We start from the raw sequence: 21,099 nt of genomic DNA, 5'->3' as shown, positions 1-21,099 counted from the left end.
TTGCCCTGACTCATTTGCAAAATGGCGGCTTATGTGCCTCCTCCAGCGTGAGGGAAATAACAATTTGGAGGAAGGAATCCTAGGTCCATAATGGCACTGAGCATCAACAGGAGAGGGCCTTTCAGTCATGCTTGTGGGCTTCCCAGAAGCATCTGGTTGTTCACTGTGGGAAACAGGATGCTGAACTAGACGGACCTTTTAACCTGCTCCAACAGGGCTGCTCTTCTCTTCTTCGGCAGATGATAAACAATCAGTGCTTTCTCTGTTCCTTTGTGACCCTATCACTTTGCATGAAGCCCCCACCCTTCTCTGGCTTCCATTCTTAGAAACAAGTAGCTGAGGACAGTTGATGTCTGAGTAAAAGATGCATAATGTAATGCAGACTTGGACCCCCCCTCCCATGCTCTTTTTCTTCTCCCACACTTTTTTTTTAAACCCCGATAATCCTTTTTAGGCTGTGTAACTGAAAACATTTGTTTAAAACTTCAGCATTTTAGTTTGTAAGGATCAAATCTCTTACCGATTTTTTACTTTTCAGGGTAGCTTGTGGTTTTCCTCAGCCATGAGGAAAACTAGTTGCAAAAAATAAATAAATACCCACCAGTTGGGACCTTATGGTGAAGGGTGGGTAATGAATTGAGTAAATGCCTCTCAAATATTTATTGTATTATACTTTAATTATGTATTTCTTAGTTTTATTTGTATCCTGACCTTCATCCGGGGAGTGTGGAACAGTATTTTAGCCTTGCAACCACTCTGTACGGTTGGTTCATCTGACAGATGGTGACTAACCCAACTAACTCTGTGAACTCCGTAAATGAGCTGCCATTAGATGCTCACTTGACATATGAACAGTGTGAACATCCTTGGTTATAACTCAAGTGTGTAGTGAGTAACTGTGGTTTCATGTTATCACTTCTGCTTTATAACAAAGTTATCAAGTTCAGCTCATCAGCATAACACCCCTCCTCCCCAGAAGTGCTTTTGGCCTTATTTCCAGTTTCACTTCTTGTGTGTGCACCACCTTCTGCCTAATTTTAGCTTTACCTCATGAGGTAACCTGTCATCAGTTAGCACTAAGGGTTTTTAACATCTCTTGCACAGAATTCTTATCAAAGCTTGGCAGATGGGGGAGACTGGGCCATTCCTTTCACAGCATCCTTGAAAGTGCCCAGTCTTTCTTTGTTAACTTTAGCATTCAGGTTGCTAATGGAATTCGTTTTTAGTTACAGGCCGATAGTAGATTACATTGACACGCAGTTTGAAAACTACTTACAAGAAGAGCTCAAAATCCGGCGTTCCCTCTTTAATTATCATGATACAAGAATCCATGTCTGCCTTTATTTCATCACTCCAACTGGTCACTCGCTGAAGTCCTTGGATCTGGTAACCATGAAAAAGCTGGATAGTAAGGTATGTGCTTTACCTCACACGTCCTACGAGCATTGACTTTCAATTAAGTACAAGCCTTGGTTCGCACCTTCAACCACCAATCACTGTGTAATTTAATTTATTTGCTTTAGTTTTCTGTACGCCACTTAGAGATTGTTTTAAAATATTAAGAGGCATAGAAATGGTCTAAATCAATAAATATAAATGTTTATTCACTTCTTCTGCCAAGGAGGTAAAAGACTCCCTGTTCTCAGCAGTTGCCTTAGACACTATCTTTCCCACTTCATTACACTCATTCTAGGCCACTTCAGCGTTATAAAATTTGTTGTTGTGAATGTCTCTCTTTGAGCAATCCAGAGTGCATCAACAGTGCTGAGATATGCATGGATTGGGGAAATAGGTTAGGGGAAGGAAATCCTGTAGGCTTATGGAATTTACGTATCACTGTTCTGATTAAAGTAAGACAGACCTGACTATTGCGTGTGGGAAACAACTTAACAGAAGTTATAAGAAGATGGTCAACGCCGTAAATCAGTTTGTGTTAACGGCAGTTGTTCTGATGCAGTAGTCATTGGGATGCATTGTTCTGGTGAGTTCAATAAGGCAGCAACCATTTGTGGCTGTAGCCAGATGTAGACCATCTTAGCAATGCTGATAATTGCTTCCATGCAGCATGTGCTCAGCCAGCCAACTCTCCTCCTAGCTGATGACTAGGTGTGTGATGTTCAAAGTGAAAAAGCAAGTCTTCTGAAGTCCATGCTGTGAGGAGAGCTTGAGGCAGAGGGCAAAGGTCATTCACGTGAAAGGATTCATGTCCAAAACAAAAAAGTTCACATTTTTATTGGGTGACCTTTTTAACTTTAAGAACGTAAAACATTTTAAACGACCAAATGATGCACTTTGCTAAGGATTAATTGGAACTCCATCTGCTGAGAAATAGAGATGAGTCACTTATATATTTCGGCTCCATCAGCTTGAATCCTGAGCTGCATATGCTGAGCTTTGCCCACTACTTTTGTGTGTTGCTGTTTGGAGGCTATACTATATCCCCACCCCACCCCCCAGCAACCACTTCTGACACGGGCAGAATCCTTAATCCTGCATGCATAGATATTTAATCAGATTCATATGTGTATAATGCTCAAGTATGCATATGTAATAGAAAAATGAGAGAGAGAGAGAATATCAATCCCAAGTAAACATTAAGGTCTGGTTGATAGCTCCAGTTTAGTCTTTGTTGCCATATGAAGTGAGTATTTAAGATATCAAGATCTCAAAGCATGGGGCTGACAATAAAATAGTAGAAATAACAAGTAGAAAGACAAGTGGCTAACTAGGATTGTGTGCTTCCATTGCAGAACTTTGTCATGTTTTGCTCTCTTTCATTACAGCTCACAGGAAGTTCTTTACAGGGGCATAAATATTAATATAATAATAAACAGTATGTTTCTGGTGGCCAGAGAGGTATCCTAATTTTTCAGAATGGAGTGCCTTGGTAAAGAAAATGTTATGATTAAGTGTAGTCTGAACCTAAGAACCCAGGTCTGTGGGATACGTAGAAATAATGCTCTCAATTTCCAACTTGCTCTTTGTCCCTTTCCGAGAGCTGCTCCTGATTCAGATGTGGCTTGGATACTACATTGGCTTGAGATCAAACATCTGCTTAGCAAAGATGTAGGCATCTGAAACTGGCTGTGCATTGATGGGGAGGGGGGCAGCTGTTCAACAACTCTGCAATGTCAGCATGGTGATGTCAGACACTGGGTAGACTGTCTGGGTTTCATGTGATATTAATGTATCTGGTTCATCCAAATGACTTCACCAGGCTTTTCCAGGGTGGAGGATCATTCTCCGCAGTTCTCTCTCCCATCATGCACTGGGGTGCTGCTGAAGTCATAACCAAAGGATCTGTTGCCTACTTTATCTGATTACTTCCAGACAGCCAAAAATGGTCTTCAAAGCTGAATTACTACATTAAATAATAGATGGCTGAGATTGCACCATGTCTAGCCGTTCATATCTCGACACTCACAAGTTAAAAGTATCCAACCCTATCTCATTTACCACTTTATCTTAACTCAGCATACATTTTGGTGCAGTAAAGTACAGCTCTGTTTTGGAAAACCACCTGTTTCTAAAAGGGCTTTTATGATACATGTATGTTTTATTATGTTGGCTTCGATTTTTAGCATGCTGATGTTGCATATCTTTAATCTCGTTCCATGCTTGCTCTTTCCTTGTGGTGGCTTCACCTGATAATTCAGAAGAGAGATTCTGGCTTTGTTTCCAACTCTGGAAATGGAATTGGGAGTGAAGGTCAAGAAGATGCAGTTTTGGATGCAGTTTTGGGAGGACAGATTGATTACCTGTGGGGATATTTTAAGAGAAATCCCAAGATAATGAAAAGTTATCCAGCTTGCTCTATAATTCACAATATAGTGATGGGAGATAGTGGCTGGGCTCCAAAGAACTGAGTGGGCTTGTACAATTGGCTTGGTCAGCCAAGTGGCATATTTTACTCTTTTCAGCGGCTGACTCTCAAGCTAGATCACAAACTGCTTTTACAACTCTTTCTTTTCCAAAGCAGAGTGAGGGAAGCTGCTGTTTAAGGGGGGCAAAGCCTAAAGCCTCTTTTGGGTGAACAGACTAGTTCTGCAGTTATTTTAATCCAGGCCAGCACTGACAACTGTGTCTTCTTGATGACCCTGACAGTGCTTTGTTGCAGCAAAAGAGCAATAAGCCATGCACCTGCCAATTCAACGCAAATAGAATTTGCAGGGAACTTTGTAGGCAGACATGGAAAAGCCATTGTCACTCAAGTACCTGTGTGTTGGTGGGCCACCAGGTATTCAACTTTAAGCTCAATTTCCCTGAAGTTGCCTGGATTGCTTTTTCATGCTGCTTTTTTAGAGCGTGCTTCTCTGTTCTTTTTTGGAACACATCCATGCTCCCCCCCCCCCATAAATTCACCTTTTTAAAAAATCAGCACCTCTGCATTTCTTCAAGCTAATTGCTGGAATCAGTGAATGCATGGTTTAGCAATTAGGTTTAAGAAATAACAACATTTTAATTGGCTGCCAGCTGCTTATAAATTCCATTTGTTCACAAAGCCTGCCAGGAAATTAAAGTAAGGGGAGGCTTAGATCTAAAGCACAACATGCTCTTTTCCAACAGTAGCATCCAGTACCTACAACCTGTGTAAAGTCTTACCTGACACAGGGAGCTCCCAGAGTTGCACCCAAGAGGTTCAAGGGGCTGCCATGGAATGGAAGTATTATTCACACACATTGTGTGTTTTCTGTTTGTATGGAGGGGGTTATGAATCCCAGCCAAAATCTCTCTTCATTTGCCTCTTGAAAGCAAACTACTGTTATCAGACAGGATTAGAGCAGATCAAAGTAGATCTCTGCTTTACTTTATACCCATGGTACAGTCTTGCTCATCCAGATGTTTTGGACTACAACTCCAAGCTAGCTGACTTACTGCAAGGCCTCAGAAAAAAATAGATTTTTGTGATAGAAAGTCAATTTTTTGACAATGGTTAGATTTAATTGTGTCACATTGACTTCACTCAGAATAGTTCTTTTTTTCCTCTTGCTTTACTTTAGAGGTCCTAATCATACTACAGTGGACACTTGGGTTGCAAACATGATCCATGCAGGATGCACGTTTGCAACCCGCAGCGTTCACAACCCGCAGCTGTGCATCTGCGCATATGCAGGTTGCAATTTGGTGCTTCTGCGCATGCACAAAGCGTGATTTAGCACTTCTGCTCATGCACAACCACTGAAACCCGGAAGTAACCCTTTCCGATACTTCCGGATTTCGGTGGTCCGAAACCCGAAAAAACGCAACCTGAAGCGTCTGTAACCCGAGGTATGACTGTACGTACATTAATAATACTTGGAAGAATAATGTAAATTTCCTTGGCTATCCGAATGCAAGAGAATACACTGTGGCCAAGGGTGACTACTCCATGCTTGAGCGGTAACACTTGCTAGTTCAACTGTTTGATGTGACAGAATTGCATTCACAATGCTAAGCAACATTCTGCTCTTAGCTGGTGCTCCAGACAGCTTGTATTCAGCTAGCTTTTACTCAAGAGTAGACCTATTGAAGTTAATGAACAGGGCTAACTTAATTAATTTCGACTATACACACTACTAGGAGGTTTTGAAATGGGTGGATTGGTGGCAACGGGATATTAAAGAAGAGCGGAGACCTAATTTAATGTGCTTATACAAATGAAGTTGGGGGAGCCTAGTATCCCTAACACAGTGCAATTAATGACAGGCCTCCAAAACTCTTTCGGGGGAGAAATACTTCCATTGGTTTTATTTCTTTTGCAGGTGAACATTATCCCTATAATTGCCAAAGCTGACACCATTTCCAAGAGCGAGTTGCACAAGTTTAAGATTAAGATCATGAGCGAACTGGTTAGCAATGGAGTCCAGATCTATCAGTTCCCCACGGATGATGATGCTGTGGCTGAGATTAACTCTGTGATGAATGTGAGTAATGTGCTTACTGCAACAAGTTTTTATAGTTTTGTATTGATAGCAGTGACATATCAAAACTGAAGCTTGTGTGAACTGGTAAACTCAGTTTGTAGTAGTGCTTTGGTGCTATTCCTCCCATGCTCAGTGGCCAAGGGTGGAGCACTCCTTGTTGTATAAGGAAGCAGTGGGATCTTGTTGGGTTGGCTATTGCGACGGCGCTGTGGCCCTTTTTCCCCTGGCGCCATTGGGGCGCACTCACTTACAAATAGAATGTGCCCACCTCACAGAACACCACTTCCACAAATTCCCACAAACTGCCTCAGATGATCTTGTGGGGGACTTGCATGAGGTAAAACTTAATAATTAGGAGTCTCAGGCAGGATTTGTTCAAATAAACAATAATGATTTTATTTAACAAGGAAGTTTATTATACGAGTGGATAAAACTTAGGATACTTCAGTTTACAATGTTATTTCACTTCAAGGTTTTCTCAGTTGTTTCACACTTAATACTTTGGTTCTTAACAAGGTGGTACTTTATGTCAGTTACACACCCCTTAGACAACCCTACTCCTGAGGTACTCCAAGTAATAGACCCAAGGTTTCACTGGTTTGGGAGTCTTCTCATACTAGAAGAATCTCTCCCCTCCTGACTGGAATGAGACCTAAGTAAATTGTCTCTTTACAGCCTCTACTTTTCCTGTCTCAGTCTCAGCCTCCCAGTTAATTCCTGGCCTAATTACTCTTACAGGACACCACACACTGCCCTTCACACTAAGCTCAGAGACTTCTTTCTCTAGCTTGTGATATTTTCCTCAGAGTGGATGCTTCTACCCAGAACCAACTCTCACTCCCTCTCTTCCTGCCTATCCTCCCACCCTCAATCCAAACCTACTCCAAAACCTCCTCCCTTTCTCCAAATCCTCTCCTTTTCAACTCCCCACCCTGAACCTCAGCCAATCAGAGGCTGTCATACATTAATCCTTTTCTGGCATGGGGGAAATAAAAAGAAAATACTTGGGGACCCAACCAGCCCTAGCAAAAACAAACTTTTCTGTCACAGCTATCATCATATACAATAAATACTCATGGGTATTACCAAAATTACTTAGTACTTTCCCAGTAAATAGAATGCTGAAATGCAGTACACAAATAGTCTTACACAACCCAGTTACCTGAACTGGACACTCTTTTTAAAATGCCTTTTGCTTAAGCTTGCACTATGGTCAACTTCATAACAGCAGACAGTGCCAGAGTAGAAATATGGAACATCCCTTTCACACTCAAACTTTGGAATGGGGAGTGAAATTGCAATGCTATCTCTAAACATACTGTATATGTGACAGGACCTACAAGTTGCCTCTTCCTATACCTGATTAAGCTGTGGATTGTGGAAGCTGAGTGAGTAGGAATACCAGACATCCAGAGTACCTTCCTTCCTTCCTTCCTTCCTTCCTTCCTTCCTTCCTTCCTTTATTCCTTCCTTCCTTCCTTTCTTTGACTTTGAGTTGTGTCCATATAAAGACCCTGTTGGGTGGATCAATATGATTACTCTTATATCTCAGATATAAGCGGTCATTGAAGCAAAACCTCTTGCTTGGGCAGTAGCTTGCTAACAGTTATTTAATGGTCAGGATTCACCCCATGAGTCCCATCTATGGAAGCCCTGAGCAAGCAACGTGATAGTATACGCCTGAGCAATGAAGAGTCAGGTGGGATATGGAATATATAATCTACCCAAAAGCATTCTTTTTGGCAAAGGTTGTTCGTGGAGAAAGTGTCTGTGTGAAATCTTCAGTTCTTGGTTTATAGTTGAAAATGCTAGGTCCCCCCCCCCCTGTCTTGTTTTAGTGTAACAGCAGAAGTTTTTTCAGAATAAGTTTCTTTCTTTGCAGTTCTGCTGTCAGCAAAAATGTCAATACCACAGATGTGGGAAATGTGATTCTGTGCTATGAGGAGTTGAACTGAGGCTGAGGGCGCAAATGACATTTTATATTTTGCACTGAATTCCATGGTTATGTGTCATTTTAGGCTCATCTGCCGTTTGCTGTTGTAGGAAGCACAGAAGAGGTAAAGGTTGGAAATAAAATGGTGAGGGCTCGGCAATATCCTTGGGGTGTGGTACAAGGTAAGTCGGAAGCCAAGCCTCTTGACAGTGTTGTGTAAACTTTCCTTGATTGTTTCCTGCTCTTGTAGCTGTATGGGCTGTAGTCATCATTATTCGTACTCGGAGTAAACCCATTGAAATGAATAGACATGACTAATGGACCATTAATTCCAGTAGACCTACCCAGAGTATGACTAGCCCAATGGGTTTACTAATGTTCAGTTTTATGCCAAAGTCAGCTTGCCCTCAGCTCCAGGGAATGTCACAGTCCTCTTTCCTATAAAAGTCTTTCCTAAAGAACATTTCTATCATGTCACCTTTAGATGACAATTAGGTCCCCCCCCCCCCTAATTGTGCTTGGCACCATCTAATTTTTAGCACCTGGCAGTTTATTTTGATGGCTGTTCTCTGTTTTCATTGTTAGGCTGGTATTTTATTGTGTCATTATACATTTTTTATTTTTACTGATTATTTGTCAGTTGCAGTATCTGTGGAAATGTTCCCGGGGGGGGGGGGGGACTTTAAAAGCACACATGAAAAATATGCATGCTGATCTGGCAAGGCTCTGTGGTATTTTATTTTACATTTGTTTTTGTAAGCTGATTTTCCAACAACAAAGTTGAGCTAAAAGTGGTTCCCAAAGAGAGCAAAGTGTATTAAAAACAGATGCTGTTGCTATTTTTTCATTTATTAATTGCTTCCTATGAAGAATCCCAAAGTGATTTTACAATACAATTAATACATTTATAAAACAATTGAATATATACATTACAAATAAATTATATATAAATACAAAAACAATTAAACAATACTTCAGGTGATCTATTAATATAAATCAAAAGCAGATGGTAATAATGCAATAAATACATCAATACACAATTAAAATACAGTTGAATACAAGGATACAAAAACACCCTCATGGTCGCCACAAATTCATGCTAAATACTCAACTAAGCTGCTCCTTAAACCAAGGCTTTCAGGCATAGTGGCACCAGTAGTTTTAGAAGACTGTTCCCGATTAAATTAGACAGGCACCTAAAATTCTGGTGTTTATCTGTTAAAAACATTTTTGTTTCATCAGGTATTTTTAGAAAATTTATTCAGTTCATTGTTGGTTCTGTACTTTTTATTTTATGATGTTTTGATGATTTTATATTACTTTTTTGGTGTGTACCACCAACCACAATATTTTTGTTAGAAACTAGTGATATATAAATACCATAATAAAGAAATGAAAAACATTTTTTTAAAAAACCAGTTTCACTCAAATAGGTACCAGACACAATCATTTCCCGCTTCCAAATAAACAAGCCTAAAACAATAAATCACCATAACAATAATATGGATGATATCCTGCATTCCATATTTATTTATACAGAGGCAGCAATCCGAAATGCAATTGCTAGAGAGTAAGCCCCTTTTGTACCCAAGGGTGACCTCTGAGTAAATTTGCATAGGATTGTGTTACAAGGTTTGCTAATCGGACGGCACGAAGCTGTCCTTCTCTTAATGGAGGAAACACTCCTTCAATTCTGCTTAGAACGTTACACCAACAAAGGAAACCCCAGGATTTTGAGTCAAGTTGGTGTGTATAAACCATGGGTAGGCAAACTAAGGCCCAGGGGCCGGATCCAGCCCAATGGCCTTCTAAATCTGGCCTGTGGACACTCCGGGAATCAGCGTGTTTTTACATGAGTAGAATGTGTGCTTTTATTTAAAATGCATCTCTGGGTAATTTGGGGGGGGGGCTAGGAATTCGTTCATTTTCCACCAAAAGATATAGTCCGTCCCCCACAAGGTCTAAGGAACAGTGGACCGGCCCCCTGCTGAAAAAGTTTGCTGACCCCTGGTATAAACCATCAATTTTTTCACAATGGCTATGCTCCTTCTCTTCATTTGCTCAGTTGAGAATGAAAGCCACTGTGACTTTGTAAAGCTGCGAGAGATGCTGATCCGTGTCAACATGGAAGATCTGCGGGAGCAAACTCACACTCGCCACTACGAGCTTTACAGGCGGTGTAAGCTAGAAGAAATGGGCTTCAAAGATACTGATCCTGACAGCCAGCCATTCAGGTGAGAGAGCATCATCCTCTCCATTCTTACTTTCTGCTGGAATACCTGCACAGGTGTGTGAAGGCTGCAAGTTCTGTCAGAATCTGGGGCACTCTCGTAAGCAGGATGACAGTAATGTGTCATGTCCTTACTGCCTCACCGCCTCCCTCTATGACACATGCATGCGCAGCACATGTACGCAGGTGTAGCTTTATAGCTGCTTATTGTCTTCTGTTGTTTTTCAGCACCTTTTAACGTCTAAGTGATTTGAGGTTTGTGTGTCTTTTGTGTCTTAACCAGCCTTCAAGAAACCTATGAGACCAAGAGAAAAGAATTCCTCTGTGAGTTGCAGAAGAAAGAGGAAGAAATGAGGCAAATGTTTGTGAACAAGGTCAAGGAAACAGAGTTGGAACTGAAAGAAAAGGAGAGAGAAGTGAGTGGCAGAGAATGGAATCTGGGCCACAGATTCATATGGCCAGAAGTAATGGGTGGTGGGTGGGGGTGAGTGTGAGTGTGTATACCTATGACACTACAATTACAATATTCCAGCACTTGAGAAGCAAAGAAAATGAGAACTTCCTTGCTGGATCCAACAGAGGCCTGTCAAATCCAGCATTCTGTCTCCATTGATAAGAGCAGCCAGATCCTTCTGGGAGCATTAAAGGGACATTAATCCTGTGGGGAATGCATTAGAGGGTTAGAATTGCTCCCTAATTTGTTTAATCTATTTTTAAAGGCCATCTAATCTATTGCTGTTGACTACCTTGTGGTAGTATATACCTTACTTTTTGTGTGTGAGAAACTACTGCCAGTTTATTTCATAGGCTGGCTCAAACTTTTATTTTATATGAAGGTTGTGGAGGAAAGTCTTAAAACTTCTGAATTGTTGTATTTGAATTTATTAAGATTAAGGTTTATTGCTCCAGGGCTTTCGGTATCTAAAACCTAGATGAAACAATCCCAAAATGACTGCATCCATGTCATACCTCCAGCATTATCTTACCCTAGCTATGAGCTGCTTCATTTTTTGTAAAAGAAACCTTTCAACTACAGTGGCACCTCGTGTTATGTACCATCCCCCTTACGAATGCTGTGAGTTATGCGCTGCGCTAACCTGGAAGTAGATGCCCCTTGTTGCGACCTTTACCCCGGGATGCTAGCGGAAGTTGCGCTCCGGCGGCACAGCAGCAGTGGGAGGCGCCATTAGAGAAAGCACGCCTCATGTTATGAGCAGTTTGCTGTTACGAACGGACCTCCAGAATGGATTAAGTACGTAACATGAGGTACCACTGTAATCATGAAGGCATGTTGCTATCCTTCAGGAGCACAAGGGGCTAATCTGACACATGAAGGTCAGGCAAGTGGCTGTCAAATAATTGTAAACCTTTGTTCTTCAGCTGGAGCTAAGGGCCAGGCCATATATTAATGGAGTGGAGGAACTGCTGTTTTCACTATAGTGGTCGCTCCACTGATGTCTGTTGAAAGAACCCACACAAGTCAGGCAGATTATTCTTCCCATGGTGGTATGCAGGTGTATTGAGAAGCAAAATTAGTCCGTCCCACATGGATCCATTACGTAGATGTTAATCAGAGCAGTGCTGGATTCAGAAGGGACATCTGTGTTTCTCATTAGGGTTTAACTCTGGTGACCTATAGGACACACTTGTTTGGATGGTAGTGCCCTGCTGTCGGTCAGGATTGGGTTCTACTTCCTGGCAGTGGAGGCAGCACTGACTGGGTTTTTTCCTCCCCTCCTTTGGCCAGTTGCATGAGAAGTTTGAACATCTCAAAAGAATGCATCAGGAAGAGAAGAGGAAAGTGGAGGAGAAGAGAAGAGAGCTGGAGGAGGAGATGAACGCCTTCAACAGGAGGAAAGTGGCAGTTGAAACCCTGCAGTGTCAGTCTCTGCAAGCCACTTCACAGCAGCCGCTGAAGAAGGACAAAGACAAGAAAAAGTAAGCAGTTTGACATGAGCTTCACTTTGTTTCCATCCTTTCCCAAGACATTCACACCCAAGTCAAGTCATCTAAAAATATTGCAACAGATGAGTTATTTAAAAAAAAAAAGTGGTGGGAAGGAATGAGGAGGGGCTCAAGAAGCGGTTTAGACAATTTCCAGAATCATAAAGAAGCCCCAATTTCCCATTCTAACAGAATAAGCCAAGGAAATGTTGTATAAATTTTACCCGTAGTTTTGCAACCATACCAAAGATTTGAGGAGGGGAAAGACCTCCATCTTAGACTAATGAAGATTGACCCAGTAAATGCTGCTTCTGGCCCCAGGATAGTCTTGTCACTTTTTCCTGAAGTGCATTAGCAATGAAAACAAGCATAAAACAATTTCATACAAAAACAAGTTCACACACACACACACGCATATACACACAACTAGTATTAATTCTTTGTTTACTGGCCACCATGAAAGGGAAATAAGAGAGTTGTATATAAATAAATCGGTATTGTTTTATGTAGTGTTGACATTAAGCATCCCCAACAGGGATTCTTGTTCCATGGAATCTTGAAATGCAGTTGATTTTATTTTTGGTTAGAGTAGGTTCTGTTCTCCATGTAGGTCTACTCATTATAGTGGACAAATTTAATGTTCAGGCTGCATGTTGTGTCATACCTCCGCATGAATGTGTGCAGTTGCCTTGATACAAAGTCAGACCATTAGCCAATCCAGCCCATTACGCTGAGAAGCAGTGTCTGTCCAGAGTCTCCGGCAGAGATCTTTCCTACACTGCTGTGTGAGATCTTGCTGACTGGAGATCTTACAGATAAAACTGGGAACCTTCCCTCAGGCAAAGCGTATTCTGTATGCAGATAAACTGGTACATGGGACCCTAGCAATTACCTTATTGGAGCAGATCAAAGGTCTTCTAGTTCAAACAGGGGCCCGCCATGTCTCTGGGAAGTCTAGAAAAGAGGATATTGTGGAGATACCACTTTTGATCTTTGTCTCCAGTGTTCTGATCTTTGTCTCCAGTGTTTTGATCTTTGTCTCCAGTGTTAACTGGCAGACTAAAACAGGACTTCCATATTCAAAATATATTTGTTGGATCTCATTGTAAAGCTGTCTAATCCAGTGACAACACTGTATCTTGTGATACTGAATTCCACAAACGAGTTTTCAATATCCGAATAAGCACATTTTTGTTTTGAATCAGCTGCTAAAAGTGTTTCTCCAATGTACTCTTCCGGCAGGTTATCTTCTCTTTATAGCTGCTACTCGTAGTTGAGCCAGCTGCAGTACAAAATGGGGATAAACAGGGATAAAAACCATACTACTACTTTGCTACACCTGGTATTTTATACTTATTAAAATATTGAAGTTCATGGAGGTCCAGGCCTTGTTTTTGGTAACCATGCATCATAATGATAATGAAGGTGAGAATACAAGGCAAGGATTAGCTCAGTTCAAGTTTAAATTTAAGTACAGTTTCCTGCTACCTGTGCGAGATTGTTTGAAGACAATGAAATCCCTCCACTGCAAATTAATAATTTTCCTGCTTAGAATGTACTGAAACTTCTGTGGCATATTTATTGTTCTTCTTGCTAATACTTCTTTTTCTTGCTAATACTATGGAGGACGCCTGCCTCTCATCTTTAGCATCTCTTCTACTTGATCTAGGATCCAAGAGCCATAGCTTGTTTTATGAGATATACTCTGATTCACGTCCGACGGTTTTCAGTGATCTGCTGTAACGCAGTCTTTGTTTCAAAGTATTGCCATGTGTGATACGGTTGCATGTCCAGCCTTTGAGATTAAAGGTGCCCTTTACTTAAAAAGGCGAGGATAACGCTGAAACGTCTTCCTCAACCTATGCTTGCCTATGAATACTTGCCAGCATTCATATGCATACCTAGCCAACCAGCTGCAGAAGTTGTGCGTATCTTCTCCTTCTGGTCCATTCAAGGACTAGTACGACAGTTTTGATGCTTTGTTAACTCTAGAGAATGTAACAGGCATTCTAGTCTCTGCTGTGGTCTGTAGCCTCCTCAGACCTCTTCCCCTGGTTTTTCTACCCTCAGTTCTGTCAGAGGCAACTCACCTGTTCAGGTATTCAGAACCACACAACAACAAGCCTGTGAGGAAAGAGATCAGGACTGTCACACTGTGCTGGTACCTCCTGCCACCACTTCCCAATGCTGTTTGTGCATGTTTGCTGAGGGTTCTGGCTCACAGGGAAAGCCCACATGTCCATCAGGCTCCTGCATTGCAGACATGCCCCCAACACAGAGACAGAATTGGAGAGAGGCTAGCACGGATGTGGAGGCAGGGCAAGGGTGCACAGTCCTATTTTTCTTCGTCGTGCAATTATAGTCATTGTTGTGAAGGTCTTTGTAGACCTGAAGTTGCTTAGCACATGTGTTGATATCCTCATGCTGTTGTTAGAGGTCAGGCTCAGCTGATACTAGCTGCCAACTTTTCCAGATTCTTATTCCCAAGAGTGGGCTCACGTGTTACCTTTGTAGCATGAAAGCCACTTCTGCCTGGACCACTGCTAGATTAGTGACATCTGTAAAGAAGGAACTTGCCTGTGTTGGGATCATGGTGGGGAATCCTTCTTTCCTACTGTTGTCAGGAAGTGGGGTGACATCACTCTACCATGTGAATGAATCCTCCAATGATAATATTGTGAGGGATGTCAAATAGCCCGCCTTGGATCCGTGATCTCTGTTAGTTGCTTATTACTGCCCAGATACAATGCACGCAGCTTGGGCCCTAGGAGTAATAATGCAGGTTTTATAAGAGATTTTTTAATGATCTGTGTAATACAATAACTGCTGTCCTTGCAGCTACAGTGTAAAAGAGAGGAATGGATGACATTCTGCAAGTGGCATGTAGTGTACCAGAGCTGGGAGGGTGCAAAAAATGGTGTAGGCAAGGTTGGGGGGGAAACTCGCCTGAAGCAAAGTTGATGTGAACTTGACAGCCAATGACTTTCTGAGCTAATGCGTGTTACAAAATTCTGGCAATTTGCTTTGCCTCAGAATGTTAGTAGTTTTGCATTAACTATTTAACTTCAAGTAAAGAACCCTAATGTTTTTATGTGATTTATACCTTTTTAATCTTTTTTTAAAAGATGATATGATTGTGTGACTAAGCTACAGAACTGATCAACAACTACATAGTCTCAGATGATGTAATATTTGCTGTGTAATACACAGTGCAATCTATTTTTTCCATGCATACTTACCCTAGGTAAGTGGATGATGGCGATTGTAAGATAAATTGCCCATCTAGTAGTTCAAACTAAAAGGTCTAGCACAAGTTGTAGAAAAGTTACAGAATTGGGCTATAAGATTGCTATAGGGGCTTCTGTCTCATATATAAGAGGCTTCTTTGTTCTTTACGCATGCTAAATTTCAGCCTCTTGTCTTCCGTGAATTAAGAATGTTGGTGATGATTTGTGCTTGTGTTAAGCTTAATATAATGTTGTATCCTCTTGACAGATGCCTGGTTATCATGATTAGTTCTATCTAACAGTACTAGTACCTATTTCTTTTTCTTTTTTAAAAAAATTCAGTTTTGGTGAATAGTCTATTTATATTTCTGTATTAATCTTATGGAGCAGCAGCGTAACTATCCTATTTAGCATGAGCAAGATGATGAGCTAAAGTGAGTCACAATAGCCTGTCTAGAACGCCAGTGTCAGCCACCGCCAATCCAGGATCTTGAACAGACCCAAGTCCTTCTAACAGAGATCCTAAAAACAGAAATGCCTGAGATTGAACTAGATGACTCCTAAGTTTAAAACCTGTGGTCTGTTATTCAGGTAAACTGATTAATCTTATCTCTAGTGCAATTAATTAGATTTTTTTGTTTTGTCTTTTTTAAAAAGTAAGGCAAGAATGATTTGATTTTGATCATGGAGTGGTCTGGTTTACATAGAACATTAAACCATGGTTTAATGTTATGTGACCAAACCTTCGCAAGCCCAAGCAAAGAGTCAGACTCACTCACGTCACTTTCCTTCTTCTCCAGCCAGGAGTGTGACTTCTGCTGAGCTTAGTTTAACTTGCAAATTAACTCAGCTTGGCATTACATATGTACCAGCAATCCTGGTTGGAAACTAGTAATGGTTAGTGAAACAAGCCAGCTTCATAATCCATAGTTTGAGATTGGCTTGTTTGGAAACTAACCATGGATTGATTTAAACCAGGATACCAGGTTCATATGTAATGCTAAGCCAATATTTTCTGGAATCGAAACTAAACTCAGCAGAAGTTCTATTGGCTGCACAACAGAGGAAGGGAAGAGAATACTTGCCTGATGCTTTGCACAGGCTTGGGGAGGCTTATTCACACAACACTAGACCTTGGTTTAGTGTGGCATGTAAGTCCCAAAGGATCACATTGCTTTTTTGCCACTAACATGGTATATGATATTGCTTTACATTTTCGTTATGTTTGATTTTCTATGGTTTAATTTTTGCTTTTTATGTTTTCGTTTCAGTTGATCTCACACACAGACTTGTATGCCAGGAGCGGACTCTGTGCATTCATATGTTTTAGTTGCTTGCTTTTCCACCTTGTGAATCCTTCTGTCATACCATTGTGCAAGTGAAACAGCATGAAAGACAAACTGACCATCTGGTGCGTTTTTCAGTGACTGGATTGTGACTATGCAGGATGTTAACGTTTTTAAGAAAACATTTGCCTTGTCTTTGCAGATTCCCTGTGGAAAACACTCGTATTGCTAGTTCTGAAATGTCAGGGGTTTAATTTGTTTTAAACCCAATGAATTACTATCTATTTATAAAATGGCCCTAACTATATCTAATACATTTTTAAAAATGCAATCTTGATGAAAGAATTCCATATAAAAGTTTCTGTTGGGAACCTGTTTATTTTCATTTTTCAAATTTATTTTAGGTTGAATATCGCCAATATTTTATTTTTAACAAAAATTGCAATCTGAATGCGTTACGAGCTTGAAGTGACACTTTAAATTTATTATTTGAAGAAGGCAGTTTCTACTTCATAACGTGCACACTAGTGTGCAGTTTAAATAAGACAAACATCTTGTATATTGTTCTGCTATTTATATTATGTTGCTGAAGTGCAACTCCTTATTAAACAGTAGTTCCTTTTCTTTCACTAGTGTATGCTCCAGTCTGAGTAGATGTTCATCCTCAAACTTATTATTTTTAATAATAAATAAAATAAATTACAACTCCATAATCAAAAGTAGAACCTAGAAAATTGCAGTTAATGTTTATAAATCACTCTCGGCATCCATCTCCACTCTGGATGCTACTTCTGCCTTTAATGCTGCTCCCATTTTTTAAACCTGTTGATTTTGACTATCCTAAAACAAACAGGATTTGGATATTTCAGTGGCTGGAAGGTGATGTTCTCCTTTTTATGGTGGCGGCGAAACAATCAGTAAAAATGGCTTTGATAGAAAGAATTCCCTGTACTTCTTGAACCGAAGGCAGCTATCAGTTAAAGTAATCCTTCAAACACCTAGATGTGAATATTTTTAAGACAATGTCTTTGTGCAGATTTACGTTCTTTAGCCAAGCTCACGCACATGAGTTGACCAAATCCAAAAAAGCCCCTTTAGACGAAATTAAGAGGGCTTCTTAACATGATTTGCTTTTCCAAATGTATCATGCCTTTTTGCCACATGCTTTGTGGAAGGATGCATTTGAGACAAGGGCTTGTGAAATGACTGCAACTTTTAGGAGCATCTCAGCCTGCCAGGCAGGCCACCCTGAGATCCAGCAGGGTTGCTTGCTGTGAGTGGGGATGCACATATACGTTGGACACCTTCATGAATTAAAAGTGAAAATGGCAAAGTTCCATGTCCAGCAGATCTCCCTGTAGTGAGGAAAAATGAGTTGCATGGCCCAATTAACACTAACTGGGCTGCAGGGCAAAGATTTCTCAGGTCATCTACGAACTTCCACAACGTTGTTGAACATCACATTTTATTCTTTCCATAAGCTTTGGTGAGAAAACCCATATTCACGGCTAGCTGTAAGAGCTTGTTTGCATAGAGAAGTACAGATGGGAGGCTGGAATACTTAGTAAGGCTTGTGTACACACTCCTGTTTCCTCTGCATTCAGTGGGCTCCCACCACTGGTTTGGGAAGCCATGGATGACAAAGTTAGCCGCAGCCTGTAGCTCCTTGTGGAAGACTGCATTTTTATTCCTGCCCACCCCAGCCCCGCCAAGCCAGCTCCCATCTGAGCTGAGAACTGCTCATTGGGTAAAAGTATCCCTTTCCTGTCTCCATCCTCAGGTGGGAACAATATACCAAGGCATGCTGATGTGTACAACAGCATGCAAATGCAGTTATGAAACACAATGAAAAAGAAAAACCCTCCGTTTTAAGCCAATAATGTGTACACAGCTTGAGAGTATCCTGCCAGTTCTTTTCTGCTGTATTGTGCAAACCTGGGATGCACCTGTCACCCAAAGGGAGACATGGACAAGCCAGGGGTCACACAGTTCCCCACCACCACCTTCCCCCATCTCTGTGACAGTTCACATCTCTTTTTTGCTATGGAATTAATTTAACCTTCCACTTCAGTTCTCTTCAGTGCTGTAGCATAGCCCGTTTTTAATTTTTAAAACAGCAAAAGGCATCTTTTCTTGCTTGTCTCAAAGTAGCATTTAGCTATAGTCCAGGTCTAAGGTTCCTCATCTTTTCCCACAGAAGCCCATTACACCTGCTCAGATATTGAAACCCTGTCTTTTGTTTGTTTGTTTGTTTTTCTCTTAAAAGGACAATGTCTGAATATATTGAAAAATATGTTGCAGTATTACTTGATAATTGTAAAAAAAACCTCATGAAAAAATTATACTGGTACTGTTTAATAGCAGACCCACCTAATGGTGGTATAGTGGATAGTTAACCATTTTTTAGGTGTTTGTAGTAATCTGAATTTAATAAATAAAAAGGCTGTGCCTCTATTAAGCTAAATATATTTTCTAAAATATTAGCTTTCAAAATAGTAGGGAAGGGGGAATGGTTGTGCACAGGATCAAATATGCTGCATTATGTACACGATGACAATCCTGACACGCGATCGGTTAAAGTTGCAAAAGCAAACCATGTCCGCTTGTGTGAAAACAAGATTTCACATGAGCCTGGAAATTAATTAATATGAACAAGGCTGCAGGGTTGTGGAATAAAGGTGCGGTTTTTAAAATCAGATATGCAAACTAATATAGCATGGTAAGTTTTCCAGCAGTTGCAGCAAGATCATCTATGCAAATATTTTCTTTCTGATTGGCTTTCTGGCAATCACTTTGTTTCAGCCCTATTTGAAAGTTTATGAAAAAGTGGTAGCAATAATGAAAAGATAAAACATGTAGACACATGGCCATAATGGCAATATATTTCTGATGAAGACATTCAGAATGTATGTAACAATATATTAAATACAATTATATATATATATATATATGTATGTTTGTGTGTTTGTACCTTTATGTTGTGCTGACCATTTTGTCATTTTTAGTGAAATACTGGCCTCAGCATTTGCTGGCCTCAGTCTCTTTGTTAAACTTTCTGCAATAGTCTTCCCCAGTAGAAACCAGTATCATTTTTCTCAGCTGGGCTAGTACTTGACTTTGCATTTTTTGTATGAGACCAAATTGCATATAGTAGGTTCTATATGTTATTTCTTATTTAATAAGTTCCTGGTTATTACAATGTGACACTAATCTTAAATTAATTCTTAAAACTAAGCTTGAAGATTCACCTCTTATGTGTGAGGTAAGAAAAACAGGAAGACAACAATCTGTTCAAATCTCTCCGTTCTGTATGTAGTTTGACGAATGGAAAGACCGCTTTCCAGTGAACATGCACATTTTTCTGTTTTCAAGCTTGCATATTTTAGATGACTATTCATTTTGTAGTTTGCATATTTTGATTGGGGCAAAGCAGTTATTTCCACCTGGAAGATCGTACTGAATGAAACTTACAAGGAGGCAGCAGGAAAACCTATGGAACTGATTTCATGGATTGCTAACATGTCACTTTCATTTTTGTTTTACAAGTTTTTTTTAAGCTTTCACTTTTTCAGTTTCCTTTGTACTTCTTTCTTTTTATTAAATGTTACATTTTATTTTGAGTTCTGGTCTTTTTATTTTGATATATATATTCCTTTCAACCTATACCAATTAGACCAGTATAATGGGGGGGGGGGGATAATTTAACAAATGCAGTTTGCATGTAAACCTCTGATCTATCATCTCCGTAAGCTGATGGGATGAAACCATAATTTCACTGATCTCATTGGGTCCAGACCATTTTACATACACAAACACTTGGAATTAGGGTTTGTCTGGGTTTTTAAGCAGTTGCATTGGGTGATATTAAATACTTATATATCATTTTGCTCCTAAGGGTGGAGCACGTTCACACATTTGTTACCCTGCTCTGGTATACATCAAAGGCTATCTTGCTCTTTACAGAATTGTCAAGATGGCACAGCATAATGCTATAAGGCCAAACTTGCTCAAAAGAAACACAAGGCTTCACTTCTGGTCAAATCTAAGGGAGATGATGTTTGGCTTGGACATGAGGCAAAGTGCCTAATATACATGGTGTGTGCAAGGAATAATCTCGTTAGAGAGAAGTTTAAGGAAGTTGCATTGTCATGTATTATCAGCATTGACTTCCCATGATAATAGTTTTAACTCTGAATTACGGAATGTATTGGCAACATAAAGGTGCCAAGGTAGAGAATCTGAAGAGGCCTTTCCTTTACAGGTAAAAGGAACTAAAGTTGTAGAATTTCAAATTTGCAGTTGTTGGGGCAGAACAAGTGAGGATGCTTGCATGAAATCTGCTTCTTCACAATGAGCCAGCTAATAAAAATGGGACCAACAGGTGGTGAAAATACCTAGAAACTAGGGAATCCAACATATAGTCCACCAGATGGTGTTTCCTTCTTTCACTTTAAAAGGGCCTGAGCTGTACTCAGGGCAGGCCCACTCAAATGGATGCTGAGTCGTGACAAAGTGTTTTCTACCGACTGCTTCAAGTTATAGCGGGAGATGCATGCACTTTGTACAGGTCCAAAAG

The 21,099-nt window shown here is 40.4% G+C and overlaps 1 protein-coding gene across 8 annotated transcripts in view; it reads left to right on the top strand.

Moving 5' to 3' along the window:
• The window catches only part of SEPTIN8 (septin 8), a gene marked incomplete at its 3' end in the record, with an annotated part of 54,420 nt that overhangs the window by 25,834 nt on the left and 7,487 nt on the right, over window positions 1-21,099 (top strand). For 3 of the 8 annotated variants that reach the window (XR_014507953.1, XR_014507954.1, XM_083427061.1), the window contains exons 4-9: window positions 1,227-1,413; window positions 5,742-5,903; window positions 7,922-8,018; window positions 9,902-10,070; window positions 10,350-10,482; window positions 11,814-12,004. Coding sequence is in view for 6 of the 8 variants with exons in the window: in XM_083427061.1 (XP_083283187.1) it covers window positions 1,227-1,413; window positions 5,742-5,903; window positions 7,922-8,018; window positions 9,902-10,070; window positions 10,350-10,482; window positions 11,814-12,004 (939 nt within the window). Of the gene's footprint in view, window positions 1-1,226; window positions 1,414-5,741; window positions 5,904-7,921; window positions 8,019-9,901; window positions 10,071-10,349; window positions 10,483-11,813; window positions 12,009-13,252; window positions 20,144-21,099 lie in introns of those variants that run through there. The other 5 variants (XM_083427063.1, XM_083427066.1, XM_083427064.1 and 2 more) reach the window with 4 other exon arrangements.

Source organism: Podarcis tiliguerta (assembly GCF_965153285.1).
Source record: "Podarcis tiliguerta genome assembly, chromosome: 2".
In the NCBI taxonomy this organism is placed as follows: domain Eukaryota; kingdom Metazoa; phylum Chordata; class Lepidosauria; order Squamata; family Lacertidae; genus Podarcis; species Podarcis tiliguerta.
This window is presented reverse-complemented; position numbering and strand designations above follow the sequence as displayed.